The 14,404-nt window shown below is 42.4% G+C and overlaps 1 protein-coding gene across 1 annotated transcript; it reads left to right on the plus strand.

The window, feature by feature from the left end:
- The first annotated feature begins 434 nt into the window (after nucleotides 1-434).
- LOC307151847 (uncharacterized protein) lies at nucleotides 435-13,220 on the plus strand. Its single transcript, XM_079860050.1, has 5 exons — nucleotides 435-1,021; nucleotides 1,939-2,807; nucleotides 10,143-10,331; nucleotides 11,111-11,178; nucleotides 11,709-13,220. The coding sequence occupies exons 2-5, from the start codon at nucleotides 2,672-2,674 to the stop codon at nucleotides 11,781-11,783; spliced, it is 468 nt and encodes a 155-aa protein (XP_079716176.1). The 5' UTR covers nucleotides 435-1,021; nucleotides 1,939-2,671; the 3' UTR covers nucleotides 11,784-13,220.
- The last annotated feature ends 1,184 nt before the right edge of the window (nucleotides 13,221-14,404 follow it).

A 14,404-nucleotide genomic window follows, 5' to 3' on the forward strand; every position in this document is an offset into this window, starting at 1 on the left:
TATCTGGAAGTGTATTTGTAGGTTCACAATACCTATTAAAATTCACAAATCCTGCCACAATGTCTAAAGTGGACTATAGAAATAAAGTGTTACATGTTCATTAAGTTCATGTGCATTCTAAAAATCTTTAACACTTCAGAACACATTTTCTTCTCGGTTGACTTTATGTTTGGCTAACACATGTTTGTGAACTGTTCTTCAGTTTATACCTTAATATAAAGTGGTCTCATTTCTGAACGGAGTGTTTTGAAGGTGTTATGGCAATTAATTTTACTTCATGTAATGTATGTGCTTGCATGACAACAGACAATACTGTAGTTTAGTGGAAAATTACTGTGTGCTGTTTCCAAATGTCATGTATGAGCTGAAGACGTCACATGTCTCGACATCCTGACTGTCATTTCTTAGAAGCGGTCGAGGCAAGGTTTCCATTCACAGCAGAAAACTCTGATGTCTGTATAAGAATAAAGCACTTCAAAGACAAGAGGGTTTACACACACACACACACACACACACACACACGTACGTTATCTTTATCTAAATTGCACTAGACAGTTAATGTTATGTTCTGATATGTTCAGTGACACTGCACACTATACACGCATCAAAAACAGTGTCGAATACTTTTTGGAAGTCTACATGGTCACAGCCGGTAATGAAATGCACCAGATGCAATACACTGTCATCTGGGACAATGTGTCATTCCACCGCTCTGCTTTGGTCCAGAACTGGCTTCAACACCATCCACAGTTGACAGTACTATACCTTCCACCATACTCTCCGTTTCTAAACCCCATGGAGTTTTCCTCTGCATGGCGGTGGAAGGTTTACGATCTCCAGGCTCAGCTACCCCTCACTCAGGCCATGGAGGACGCCTGTGCCCAGTCGACGCCGCAGCTGTGCAAGGATGGATTCGACATTCAAGACGGTTCTTCCCGCGTTGTCTTGCTAATGAGGATATTGCTTGTGATGTTGATGAAATTCTCTGGCCAGATCCAGCTAGGCGAAGACATAATGTAAAGTATGTTTACTGTAGTATTTTATACTGTTTTTTTGCAGATTATTTTTTATGTTTGTTGTTGTTGTTATTTACTGTAATTGTAACCTGTACTGAATATAGTATTTTACGTTTGTCTGTTGTTTGCTGAGCTAACAGTGTTATGCACAATACTGTAGTAGCATGAGAACTGGGTCATGTTTTGTTGTGATTCTCCATGTTGACTGATTTGGGTATATGGAGAGATTTTCCTCAGTCTGCAGCATTGGTCTTGTGTAGTGTTTGGTGAACTATTCTCTGTGTACTTCATTTACAGTACTCTAATCACTGAGAATTAGACTTGCTAAAAGTGTTTTAGGTTAGCAACGGCAGTGTGTAACTGGTTCAAAAAGATTGAAGTCATATGAAATGTGTGTGTTTCGTATGGTAACAAAATATTGTTTTTATGAAGTTGTGTGTAGTTTTGACAAGTGTCCCATTTTGCAAATGATCTGAAGTGTTGTGCTACTTTGGTGTAGGGTTGTGCTAATTGTGTGTAGTGTTTTGACAAACCGGCCCTGTTTTCAAAATTGTGCTAAATCATTTAATGCATAAAGTGGTAAATGTCATTTAAAACAGTTTAAGAACATTTTCTTCTCAGTTGTTTAGTTAACACAATTCAGTACAGTGTTAGATTACATTCTCAATCATTGTTTTGAAGGGTAATGCGATGGCTTTTATCATTTTATTGAATTCAATAATTGGGCACTAAAAATCTAATTAATCGCAACATCTGTATAAGTTAATACATCAAACCAGTCCAACATTTGTGTTACAGCCCATATTCTTCTTTCCATCCACCCAAGTACCTAAAAACAAAGACTTTGAATTGCGCAGGATATATTTCATTATGAGGTGTTGAAATATGAACTCCAGTGATTGACATCTTCCTCTGGCATTAGTTTCAGGATTCTTCACAGTGGTCATTTCTCAGAGGATACAGTCACATGACCGCTTCATGAACGAGGGATTGGTATGTTTGATTGTTTTTTTTGTTTGTTTGTTTTATTTACAAAGTAATGTAAGTTTTGTTGTGTTTTAATGCATTATACTTTCTAAAGGTGTATTCAATGAATAGATAAGTATTATAATGTATAATAACTGTTACAATCATTCATGAGATCATATAATGCATTATAAGGTTCATTACAAGGCATAATTACTGCGTTAAACATACTTTATAATGCATTATATGTGAGGGCTTTAATAAAGTGATACTGTAACATCTTTGTTCTCATTATAATGCTTCTTCCAGTCAAAGTCTTTTTACATCAAAATCCACCACATATTTCTCTAGAATGTTCTGGCTTGTGGACAGTGATTCATCTGAGATATTCCTCTCCTGATTCAGGAGACACAGTGAACTTTAACTGAGAGAGCAACAGGACTCACAGGACTCGAGTGTGTGTGTATGTGAGTGTGTGTGTGCATGTGTGTGTGTGTGTGTGTGTGTGTGTGTGTGTGTGTGTGCGTGTGTGTTATTTGAAACCTCAGCGCGTCATCTTAGAATAAACATACCGTGACTGAACATGAGGAGAGTTTAAACTGAGAAAGTGAAACTATCATCACTGTGAGCATCAGTGCAGTTACTACTAGATCCTGAGGGAATATAGTTAAAGTTCGAGCACATTCAACATGAGTTTCCAGATCTACTTTATAGATATGAGACACGGACTGGAGAGAAGAAGAGTTTCTGTGGCGAATTCAGAAGAGGGATTCAGGAACACCACAGTGCAGGAGTTAAAGAGAAAACTCATTCCTGAAGACCAACGTAAGTCCAACACTTCAGTCTTCTGTGTGCATTAGCTAGCATATGTGAAGTAGATTGTGACGTCCTGTGATGATGAACCTGGGGGGTTATCATCATAGGAACATCAGTGCACAATGTTATATACAATGATTTATTGTTTAATGTGTTATGATTGTTTTCATATTGTTTATTTGATTATATTATTTGAGATTATGTTTCTGTTTAAATGCATATGTAACAGCATAGACATTGAATGCATTTTGATTGTCATGGGAGTTACTCGACCCCTACTGTTGGTATGGTCCGCTAGTGTTTGGCGGGAAGATTTCATGTACAAAGGGAGAGGCTAGTTGAGCCAGAGGGGGAGATGGGCCAAGAGCCAAAGCTTGTACAGTCAAGTGCTGCAAGATGTGAGTCTTTACTGTGAGAGGCTTGTTCCTCGAGGCTAGATTTGATGCCGTGTTTTGCTGCTTTCAGCATGTTTTATTTATGTGTTGTATTGTTTATTTTCTGTATTTTTGATGATTTGTTTTGTTTATTTTGAACTTCATTTGGGAGCACGTGTGCTGAGACAGCTGTCCTAATAAATCCACTTGGACGTTAATCCTTACCTACTGTGTACTCCACTCATTACAACTTTTCCCAGGCCTTTCGGCAAACAATTTTGGGCTGGTGGCTGTGGTCCTAACAGCTACCTGACACGTCCATCCATCCATCTTCTTCCGCTTATCCGGGGCCGGGTCGCGGGGGCAGTAGTCTAAGCAGGGATGCCCAGACTTCCCTCTCCCTAGACACTTCCTCCAGCTCTTCCGGGGGGACACCGAGGCGTTCCCAGGCCAGCCGGGAGACATAGTCCCTCCAGCGTGTCCTAGGTCTTCCCCGGGGTCTCCTCCCGGTGGGACATGCCCAGAACACCTTCCCGGGAAGGCGTCCGGGAGGCATCCGGAAAAGATGCCCGAGCCACCTCAGCTGACCCCTCTCGATGTGGAGGAGCAGCGGCTCTACTCTGAGCTCCTCCCGAGTGACCGAGCTTCTCACCCTATCTCTAAGGGATCGCCCAGCCACCCTGCGGAGAAAGCTCATTTCGGCCGCTTGTATCCGGGTTCTTGTCCTTTCGGTCATGACCCACAGCTCATGACCATAGGTGAGAGTAGGAACGTAGATTGACCGGTAAATCGAGAGCTGAGCCGCTTCTTCACCACGACAGACCGGTACAGGGACCGCATTACTGCAGAAGCTGCACCGATCCGCCTGTCAATCTCCCATTCCATCCTTCCCTCACTCGTGAACAAGACCCCAAGATACTTGAACTCCTCCACTTGAGGCAGGAGCTCTCCACCAACCTGAAGCGGGCAAACCACCCTTTTCCGACTGAGAACCATGGCCTCGGATTCGGAGGTGCTGATTCTCATCCCAGCCGCTTCACACTCGGCTGCAAACCGTCCCAGTGCATGCTGGAGGTCCTGGTTTGATGAGGCCAGCACGACAACATCATCCGCAAAGAGCAGAGATGAAATGGTGTGGTCCCCAAACCTGACCCCCTCCGGCCCCTGGCTGCGCCTAGAAATTCTGTCCATAAAAATTATGAAATGAACCGGCGACAAAGGGCAGCCCTGCCGGAGTCCAACATGCACCGGGAACAAGTCTGACTTACTGCTGGCAATGCGAACCAAGCGCCTGCTCCGGTCGTACAGGGCCCCGAACCCCATACTCCCAGAGCACCCTCCACAAGATGCCGCGAGGGACACAGTCGAATGCCTTCTCCAAATCCACAAAGCACATGTGGACTGGTTGGGCAAACTCCCATGAGCCCTCCAGCACCCTGTAGAGGGTATAGAGCTGGTCCAGTGTTCCACGACCGGGACGAAAACCACACTGTTCCTCCTGAATCCGAGGTTCTACTATCGGCCGGATTCTCCTCTCCAGTACCCTGGCATAGACTTTCCCAGGGAGGCTGATAAGTGTGATCCCCCTATAGTTGGAGCACACCCTCCGGTCCCCCTTCTTGAAAAGAGGGACCACCACCCCGGTCTGCCATCCCAGAGGCACTGTCCCTGACCGCCACGCGATGCTGCAGAGGCGTGTCAGCCAAGACAGCCCAACAACATCCAGAGACTTGAGGTACTCAGGGCGGATCTCATCCACCCCCGGTGCCTTGCCACCGAGGAGTTTCTTGACTACCTCGGTGACTTCAGCTTGGGTGATGGACGAGTCCGCCTCCGAGCCCTCAGCCTCTGCTTCCTCAATGGAAGACGTGACGGCGGGATTGAGGAGATCCTCGAAGTATTCCTTCCACCGTCCGATGATATCCCCAGTCGAGGTCAACAGCTGCCCACCTCCACTGTAAACAGCGTTGGTAGGGCACTGCTTCCCCCTCCTGAGGCACCGGCAGTTTGCCAGAATCTCTTTGAGGCCGACCGATAGTCCTTCTCCATGGCCTCACCGAACTCCTCCCAGGCCCGAGTTTTTGCCTCCACAACCACCCGGGCTGCAGTCCGCTTGGCCCGTCGGTACCCTTCAGCTGCCTCAGGAGTCCCACAAGCCTGCCAGGCCCGATAGGACTCCTTCTTCAACTTGACGGCATCCCTTACTTCCGGTGTCCACCACCGGGTTCGGGGATTGCACAGCTCCGAGTGGCCGCGTTGACAATGGAGGTGGAGAACATGGTCCACTCGGACTCAATATCACCAGACTCCCTCGGGATCTGGTCGAAACTCTGCCGGAGGTGGGAGTTGAAGATCTCTCTGACAAGAGATTCGGCCAAACGTTCCCAACAGACCCTCACAGTACGTTTGGGTCTGCCGAGTCTGTCCAGCTTCCTCCCCTGCCATCGGATCCAACTCACCACCAGGTGGTGATCAGTTGACAGCTCCGCCCCTCTCTTCACCCGAGTGTCCAAGACATACGGCCGGAGGTCGGATGAAACGACCACAAAGTCGATCATCAACCTCCGGCCTAGGGTGTCCTGGTGCCATGTGCACTGATGGACACCCTTATGCTTGAACATGGTGTTCGTTATGGACAAGCTGTAACTAGCACAGAAGTCCAATAACAGAACACCACTCGGGTTCAGGTCAGGGGGGCCGTTCCTCCCAATCACGCCCCTCCAGGTGTCACTGTCGCTGCCCACGTGGGCGTTGAAGTCTCCCAGTAGAACGATGGAGTCCCCAGTCGGAGCACTTTCCAGCACCCCTCCGAGAGACTCCAAGAAGGGCGGATACTCTGCACTGCCGTTTGGCCCATAGGCACATACGACAGTGAGAGACCTATCCCCGACCCGAAGGCGCAGGGAAGCGACCCTCTCGTTCACCGGGGTGAACTCCAACACATGGCGGCTGAGCTGGGGGGATATAAGCAAACCCACACCAGCCCGCCGCCTCTCACCATGGGCAACTCCAGAGTGGTGAAGAGTCCATCCTCTCTCGAGGAGTGTGGTTCCAGAGCCCAAGCCGTGCGTAGAGGTGATCCCAACTCTATCTCTAGTCGGAATCTCTGAACCTCACGCACAATCTCAGGCTCCTTCCCCGCCAGAGAGGTGACATTCCATGTCCCTAGAGCTAGATTCCACGTCCAGGGATCGGGTTGCCTAGGCCCCCGCCTTCGACTGCCGCCCGATCCACTTTGCACCGGCCCCTTACGGTCCCTCCTGCAGGTGGTGGGTCCACAGGAGGGTGGCCCCACGTCGCTCCCTCGGGCTGAGCCTGGCCGGACCCCATGGGGGGAGGCCCAACCACCAGGCGCTCGCATACGAGCCCCAACCCTGGGCCTGGCTCCAGGGTGGGGCCCCGGCTGCGCCATGCCGGGCGACGTCACGGTCCTTGAATTGGATTGCATCATAAGGGGTTTTTGAACCGCCCTTAGTCTGACCCGTCACCTAGGACCTGTTTGCCTTGGGAGACCCTACCAGGGGCATATAGCCTCAGACAACATAGCTCCTAGGGTCATTCGGGTACTCAAACCCCTCCACCACGGTAAGGTGGCAGTTCAAGGAGGGGATTGTGACGTTAACCAAGAAAATCTGTATTTGAATGTAGATTCAGCTCTTATTAACGGAGAAGCCTGCGATTGAGAAGTTAACAAATAAATAACAATTCAGAAAGCACATATTAATGAGGAAAACACTGTTCTCTGATATCGTGTGTGTGTGTGTGTGTGTGTGTGTGTGTGTGTGTGTGTGTTCTCTGTTCCTCATGTTTCTTCACAGTTGAAGACACTATTCTTCGCTGCCGCTTCAAGACACTGAAGAAGAATCACACACTGGGTTTCTTTTGTGAATTTATGTTGTGTTTTAGTGTATTATGTGTCAAAATATTAATGCCACGATTTTAATATGCATTAATTCATGCATTAATATCTCATGAATCATCAGGAACTAACACGAGTTCAACGTTTTTCATTCATGACTTCATGGATGAACAACAGCTTAATTAAAACATTAACTAAGATGAGTACATCATCATGAATTATGATTTATTACCCATGATCATGATGTTTTCTTTGTTCACACAAAAAATTGGTCTTTACCACCCATTGTGGATAAAGCTATGGTTATGGTACATGAATCATCATGAATTCATGCATAAAAAAGTATTAATTCATGCATGCAAGACTACTCTTCGAATTATTAAAGGAATGTACAAAAATCCACATTAACTAATGCATGCATACAGGCTAGAACAGTATATCAATTAATGTGAGAACTTTTTTTCTGAATTATGATCTGAGTTATCCAGCATGTTCATGTCTTCTTCATAGCCTGCAGGTAAATGGACAGACCCCAAAATTGGCCAATCACAGCACATAACATACGAATTCTGTTGGCATTCAAATACTAGTCATCATTAACTAAGCATTATGACTTCATCATGTGTGTGGCCCCTCAACTAAAGTGGTGACTTGGTGCTTTGAAACACTGATGAACAATGTGGCATAACTGTGAAATGACATGAATATGAGCATGAAAGTTCAAGCCTTTGCAAACAATGTACTGTGGACACAAATGGACTTTGATCTTAACTTGCAACGTGATCTCATGAGAATACATGTGTATTTTTACAAAGTGTAGTTCTACCATATGTACATTTATTTATGTTTTATACACACAGAAATGTATAATACTGACAGTGGACAGCACAAAAATGTAATTTATTTACTTATAAACAACTTATACAAACAACGACGTACAAATTTAGGCGTAGGCTATTCCTATTTAACTTAGGCCTATGCATATTAAAATCGTGGCATTAATATTTTGACACATAATACACTAAAACACAACATAAATTCACAAAAGAAATCAATTTTATTAGCTTAATGTGATCCAAATCTTTAGAATCCATACGTTGTTTGCAAGAAACAGATCCAAATGCAGCCCTTTATCCAGTGATCTTCATCTCCATTTCTCGGCAGAGACCGTCAACGTCATATCCCGGCATCCCGCGCTCGTGGTGAATTCAAATTCAAAAATTGCGCCCGAAGCGTTACGACATGTTTTACGGCAGTGATATCAAACGCTCATTGGCTCTCGCATGCTTCATCACAGATTGCGACATGCCGTGTTTGTTGTGTACTACATTTGAAATGGAGAAGCGCGCGCGCCTTCACAGAGCGAACAGCGAACCGAAACCGGATTAACATTTTCATGGATTAATAACTTAAATTCTGCTCTGTAACGTTACCTCATACATAACTATTATATAACGTTACTGCCAGAGAGGACTGCGACACATCGTCATGTGAACGACTTTTGGTACCGGTTTTGACATTTTCTCAATAAATAAATGATTGTGATTGTCTGTCTGTTGTTTTAATTTATAATTGTAGTTACGTAGTTTTAAGAAATGGTTAGGTTTAGGGGTAGGGGTAGGATTAGTGGCTCAAACTATCTTTTAATGCTACATTGTTAATAAAGCTGCCATTTCCCTACACATATCTGTCCATTACGTTTTATCCTTTTAATATTATCTATAAAATGGGTATGTTTAGGTGTGGAGTTAGGGTTAAGGGATCGTACATTTATAATCTATTAAATGGCAAAAGGGAAATTATACAGATATCTTTATGATATGAAATATTCGTAAATAGTTTAACGTACGTTTTTTAGCTGTAAAATCGTAATAATGTTATGTAACTTTACTGCTTTATTCTGAGACCAAACGGTATAAACCAGTTAAATCAACAGCTGGAAAGAGCTGAGAAGGAATTCAGTAGGCTATACACCATGAACTTTATTTTAAGTGTCTGTATATCTGAAAACTCTTTACAAAACCATAAAGCTGTTTTACAATTTCATGATATGGAGGAGTCACATCAGTTGCTTTATACGTTAGAAGGTGACTCTTTACCCAAATAGAGATCAAGCTGTTTGTGAAACTTTTTTTTTTAAAACAGCTTTATGGTTTTTAACTGGTTTACCGTTTAAGAATAAAGCAGTACAGTTAAGATCAAAGTCCATTTGTCCACAGTACATTGTTTGCAAAGACTTGAACTTTCATGTTCATATTCATATTCATATTCATTTCACAGTTATGCCACATTGTTCATCAGTGTTTCAAAGCACCAAGTCACCACTTTAGTTGAGGGGCCACACACATGATGAAGTCATTGATAAATAATGCTTAGTTAATGATGACTAGTATTTGAATGCCAACAGAATTCGTATGTTATGTGCTGTGATTGGCCAATTTTGGGGTCTGTCCATTTACCTGCAGGCTATGAAGAAGACATGAACATGCTGGATAACTCAGATCATAATTCAGAAAAAAAGTTCTCACATTAATTGATATACTGTTCTAGCCTGTATGCATGCATTAGATAATGTGGATTTTTGTACATTCCTTTAATAATTCGAAGAGTAGTCTTGCATGCATGAATTAATACTTTTTTATGCATGAATTCATGATGATTCATGTACTATAACCATAGCTTTATCCACAATGGGTGGTAAAGACCAATTCTTTGTGTGAACAAAGAAAATATCATGATCATGCGTAATAAATCATAATTCATGATGATGTACTCATCTTAGTTAATGTTTTAATTAAGCTGTTGTTCATCCATGAAGTCATGAATGAAAAACGTTGAACTCGTGTTAGTTCCTGATGATTCATGAGATATTAATGCATGAATTAATGCATATTTCATGCATGAATTTATACATGAATTCATGATAATTCATGTACCCTTACCGTAAAGTGTTACCCAAACATTTTTATAATAACATGTTTACAGCGTTTATCAGACCTTTTCTTGTTGACTTTTTTTCTGAGTTTTTTGCTTCATTTTGTGGCAATATAACTTGAAACTTTATTATGATGTAAAATACTTTTGATTATTGTGTTCGCTGTTTCTTCACAGTTAAAAACTCTAAACTTGACAACTCTGATCTCAAGACACTGGAGGATGATCACACACTGGGTTTCGGCATTAAACATGAGGATGAAGTTTCCTCCACATCATCCACGAGAGAATGGCCAGTTCGAGCCCCCAAATACCGGAAATATTCTTGGTCAACTCCTTTTAAATGCTCCCTCAAATGTTCAAGAGGTCAGTTTCTCTTTTGAGTCTAAAGTCCACAAATGCTTGTTTTCTCTATCAGTGGTTTTGCATTACACACATAAAGGCACTGATCAGCACAAAAAAAACATTATTAATACATCATTAATGGAGCTGTTATTCTGTAACATTTTAGTTGAATGTTCATCTAACGTTTTTTTTTTTTTTTTTTTGCTACTTGTTTCAGAATATTCAACATTCATAAGTAACGTTCCCATAATGTTTGAAGAATGATAATATTGAACGTTCTCTTAATGTTTTTAATGTTTCATATCTTAATGGGAACATCAGTAAAACATTCTTATTTCTTTGTTGAACTGAGTTTTTATGGCGACTTCTCAAAATCATATTGCATTTTTACTGTTGTTTTATTAATTAATTATGTTAATTTAATAATTTTATTAAATTAACATAATTGTGTTATTGTTGAGTTCCTCTGACTGATGAACACATATAGTGTAATAACATGCTCTCTATGATGCTGTATGATTGACATTTCTCTTCTTATGAGCATTAACAGTGGAAAAGTGCACAAGTTTTATTTTGTGATGAAAACTTCACAGTTTGTGTCTATACAACAATGGACAGAAATGAACAATTATCCCACATATCCTCTACATAATATACATGTGAACTTTATTATGATGAGTGTAAAACATGTTGAATTATTGATCCTTCATACAATTAAAGTTAAAGGTACAGATTGACAGATTCATGACATGATATTATTCAGTTTCTGACGGATGTTTTGTTGTTCTGCTCCACATCAGCTTGCAAACCTGCATACCGAAGAAGAATCCATTCACCTGAAGATAAAGATGATGAAGATGAAGATAAAGTAATTCCCAGATCAAAATCTATGGATAATTTATTACTTGACATGAATCAGCCTCAGCTGGAACCCAGTGAATAATGCTGAATAATGTTGTGTATTGTAGTTCAGCCTCATATAATCATCAGATCAATCACATGTGTGTTTATATCAGGTCAGTGTGTGTGTTTACTGTTGATCATATGAGCTCCATCATACACTCACTGAAATATTTCACTTTCAGAGGCCGACATCAGAAGAGAATATGATAGTGAATTATATGGTAGTAAATTTGAACTAAATCACACTTTAACTCACATGTGTCAAACTCAAGGTCCGGCACATTATGTTATGTGGCCCACGAGAGCATATGAGCAAGTTGTCTTTTAATTAATTGTCTTTCATTGATTGTCATGTCTTTTAAATGTTTAATTCATATAAGCAAAAGTTTATTTAATCTGTCAAGAAGAGAAAACAATCTGTTCACTCTCTCCCTGCTGTCCTGTGATCTCCTCTGTCTCTCTGAAACTTCATGCCCTCCTCATGATCTCCATCAGCTCCTCCTCTCGGTCTCGGTTCTCTCGGCTGTTCCTCGTTCTATCCTTCCCGGCCCGGGGAAAGGAGGACGGTAGGAGGGTTGCCAGGTCTGTGCAACAAAAGTAGCCCAAAAAGCCCATCGGCTCGTCTCCATCGGGTGTCTGAATTCTCCACTGGGTTTGTGAGTCTGAGGGATGTTTTGGGGTGTTGGAGTGCCGAAATCGTACGTACAGGGGTGGAAATCAACCCGCGGAAAAACGTAACAACTTAAAAGTATTCCAATTCCGTGAGAAAACCTCGGACTTGGCAACACTGATGGTAGGCCGCATCAGAAGGATCCTTCGAATTGGGACAGCCTTCGTCGCTCTGCTGTGACACAATCGGCCTTTAAATGCGGCCTTCGGAGGATGCAGCCCCTGAATTGGGACACAACTTCTATGTTGCTGTCTGGGTTAGCAACACTCGGATGAGCTCTAAGACCAGAGGCTCAGCAAGAACACTTAATAAAGCAAGAGGAGGCTTATACATTCTACACTAAAGGACATCTCACTGAGGAGGCTCAAGACAACCTCCAGCAACTCGTCGTACGGCAGGATTCAGAAACTACATCGTCCTCAACAGCTTCATCTTGCTCTTCTAGGCGTGAGGCCAGAGCAGATCAGAGGATATGAGTGATGACCATAGACTGTAAAATGAATACGGGCGTAGTGTGTGTGACGTCACCCGTAGTGTTTCTGAAGAGCATTTTTTTAAGTCCAAAGTGGGCGGAGCCGGCGGTCGCCATCTTGGCAGCATCACTCCCGGATAAACGTAAATGTGCAGCGAGGCGGATTAGCTGAGGTGACGTGACGCTAACAGACAGCAGACAACCGGCTAGCAGTGACATCAGCTCAATCCACCTGTCACTCTTCTTCTTCTTCAATGATTTATAACGGCAGCTTGCATCCTTCATGTTGCATCACTGCCATCTTCTAGAGTTAACTAACTCCCACACAAAGCAATAAGTCAAATCCTCGTCATTAGTCTTGTATTTATTAAAAAGCAGATCAGATATTCCCTTCCTTAAACAATACTCTCACCTTCTGATCTTGAAAGCCTGATGTTCGTGTCTATAATTTCCTTTTTCAAAGCTTGTTTGGCTAATTTGTCAACTCTTTCATTACCCATTATTCCTTTATGTGCAGGGATCCAAATTAATACAACCTTAGTATCATTCTGCTTCATTCTTGAATGGATATTCATTATTTCATAAAGTAATTCATGATGATTTCTGGTCATACCTAACTTGAGGCTACTCAAAGCAGAGACGGAATCACTACAAATAAGAGCCTTATCCAGTTTACTTTGTTCAACCCATTCTAATGCTATCAGAATGGCTTATATTTCAACAGTCCTCTAGCGTATCTCATATCCCTGACTGGGAATCACGACTGCTGAACCTGTGTTTCCTGATCTTTTGAGCCATCTATGAAAATATGCTGATAATTATGGTACTTGCGCTTCTCGTATCTAATAAACTCATTCACCAAATCAGCAAGTTTATAGTTTGCTTTAATTTGTAATAACTGCAAGTCTACCACAGGGTTATCTAGTGTCCACAAAGGGATGCTAGGCCACACTACATTCTGGCAGAACTCTTTCTCGTACAGCCCCGGGTCTCCGTCTGCATCATCGCCGTGTGGGATTCAAGAGAGGGATCGGAAGTTGGTATAAATGTTCTTGCAGAAGCTCCAGCACTGAGGAGGATATCAGTGTTTGACTCGGCGCTCATCAGCCACACAAGAATGAGAAATAAGGCTTGTTTGAGAATCGCCTCGGCTGAAATGTAGACTCGGACAAGATCTGTCGTTATCAGCAGTTCAACGAGTCGGTGTTTCCCGAAACCATCGTCCAACGAACATTCGCAAACAGCATCGCAGAGTTGTGTGTGTGTGTAACGACAGCTCTAGATCTCGACCTGTGGTTAGAAGCAGAGTTTCTAGTTTACACATGTGGACTCAATAAATCCTTATCTTGAGACAAATAAGTTGACATACATACAAATGTCATTTACATCTATTAGTTTGTCAAGAGATTTAAAGCGTCGTGTGTGAAGAGTGCGCATGTGTGAACGTGCTCTAGTACGTAAGAACGAGTCTATGATTGAATCTGGAGATAAAGCAAAATAACTGAGAAAAATGAGAAATAGTCCTCAGATGACATGATCGTAATTTATATCAAAACATAAAACATGAATTCGATCTCAAACAGATTCATTAACAGTAGTTATTACTCCAACATCTGCGTGACATCATTAACCAACGGTTGAACGACCAATTTGCAATAATATGGTTTCGGGAAACAGTCGTGACTATAGTTGATTTCTTCTGTGATGATCGTACTATGATAGTGAAGCACGAGTTACAGCGTTATATGGGACACACACTTCAGAACCGTTAAATAAGAGTCAGTCTGCCTTTCTGGTAACACTTTATTTCTATAGTCCACTTTAGACATTCTTCTAACTATCAGTAACTTTGCAACTACACATCTCTCATTAGAGTATTAGTAGGCTGTAGTCGACTCTCAGTAGACTGTTAGGTTAGGGTTAGGTGTTAGGAGAATAAGTTGACTTGCAGTTGCCAAGTTCCTTATAGTCAGTAGAATATCTGTTGAGGAGCATCAGAATAAAGAGTTAGCAGATATTCAGCAGACAACTCTAATACACTACTACTCC

Source organism: Squalius cephalus (genome assembly GCF_949319135.1).
Source record: "Squalius cephalus genome assembly, chromosome: 23".
Classification (NCBI taxonomy): Eukaryota; Metazoa; Chordata; class Actinopteri; order Cypriniformes; family Leuciscidae; genus Squalius; species Squalius cephalus.

Excerpts from the sequence above, each read along its gene's own strand:
- LOC307151847 (XM_079860050.1), top strand. The coding sequence starts at position 2,672 with ATGAGTTTCCAGATCTACTTTATAGATATGAGACACGGACTGGAGAGA. Across the intron at positions 2,808-10,142 it reads ACTCATTCCTGAAGACCAAC|TTAAAAACTCTAAACTTGAC; the intron begins GTAAGTCCAACA and ends GTTTCTTCACAG. Across the intron at positions 10,332-11,110 it reads CTCCCTCAAATGTTCAAGAG|CTTGCAAACCTGCATACCGA; the intron begins GTCAGTTTCTCT and ends GCTCCACATCAG.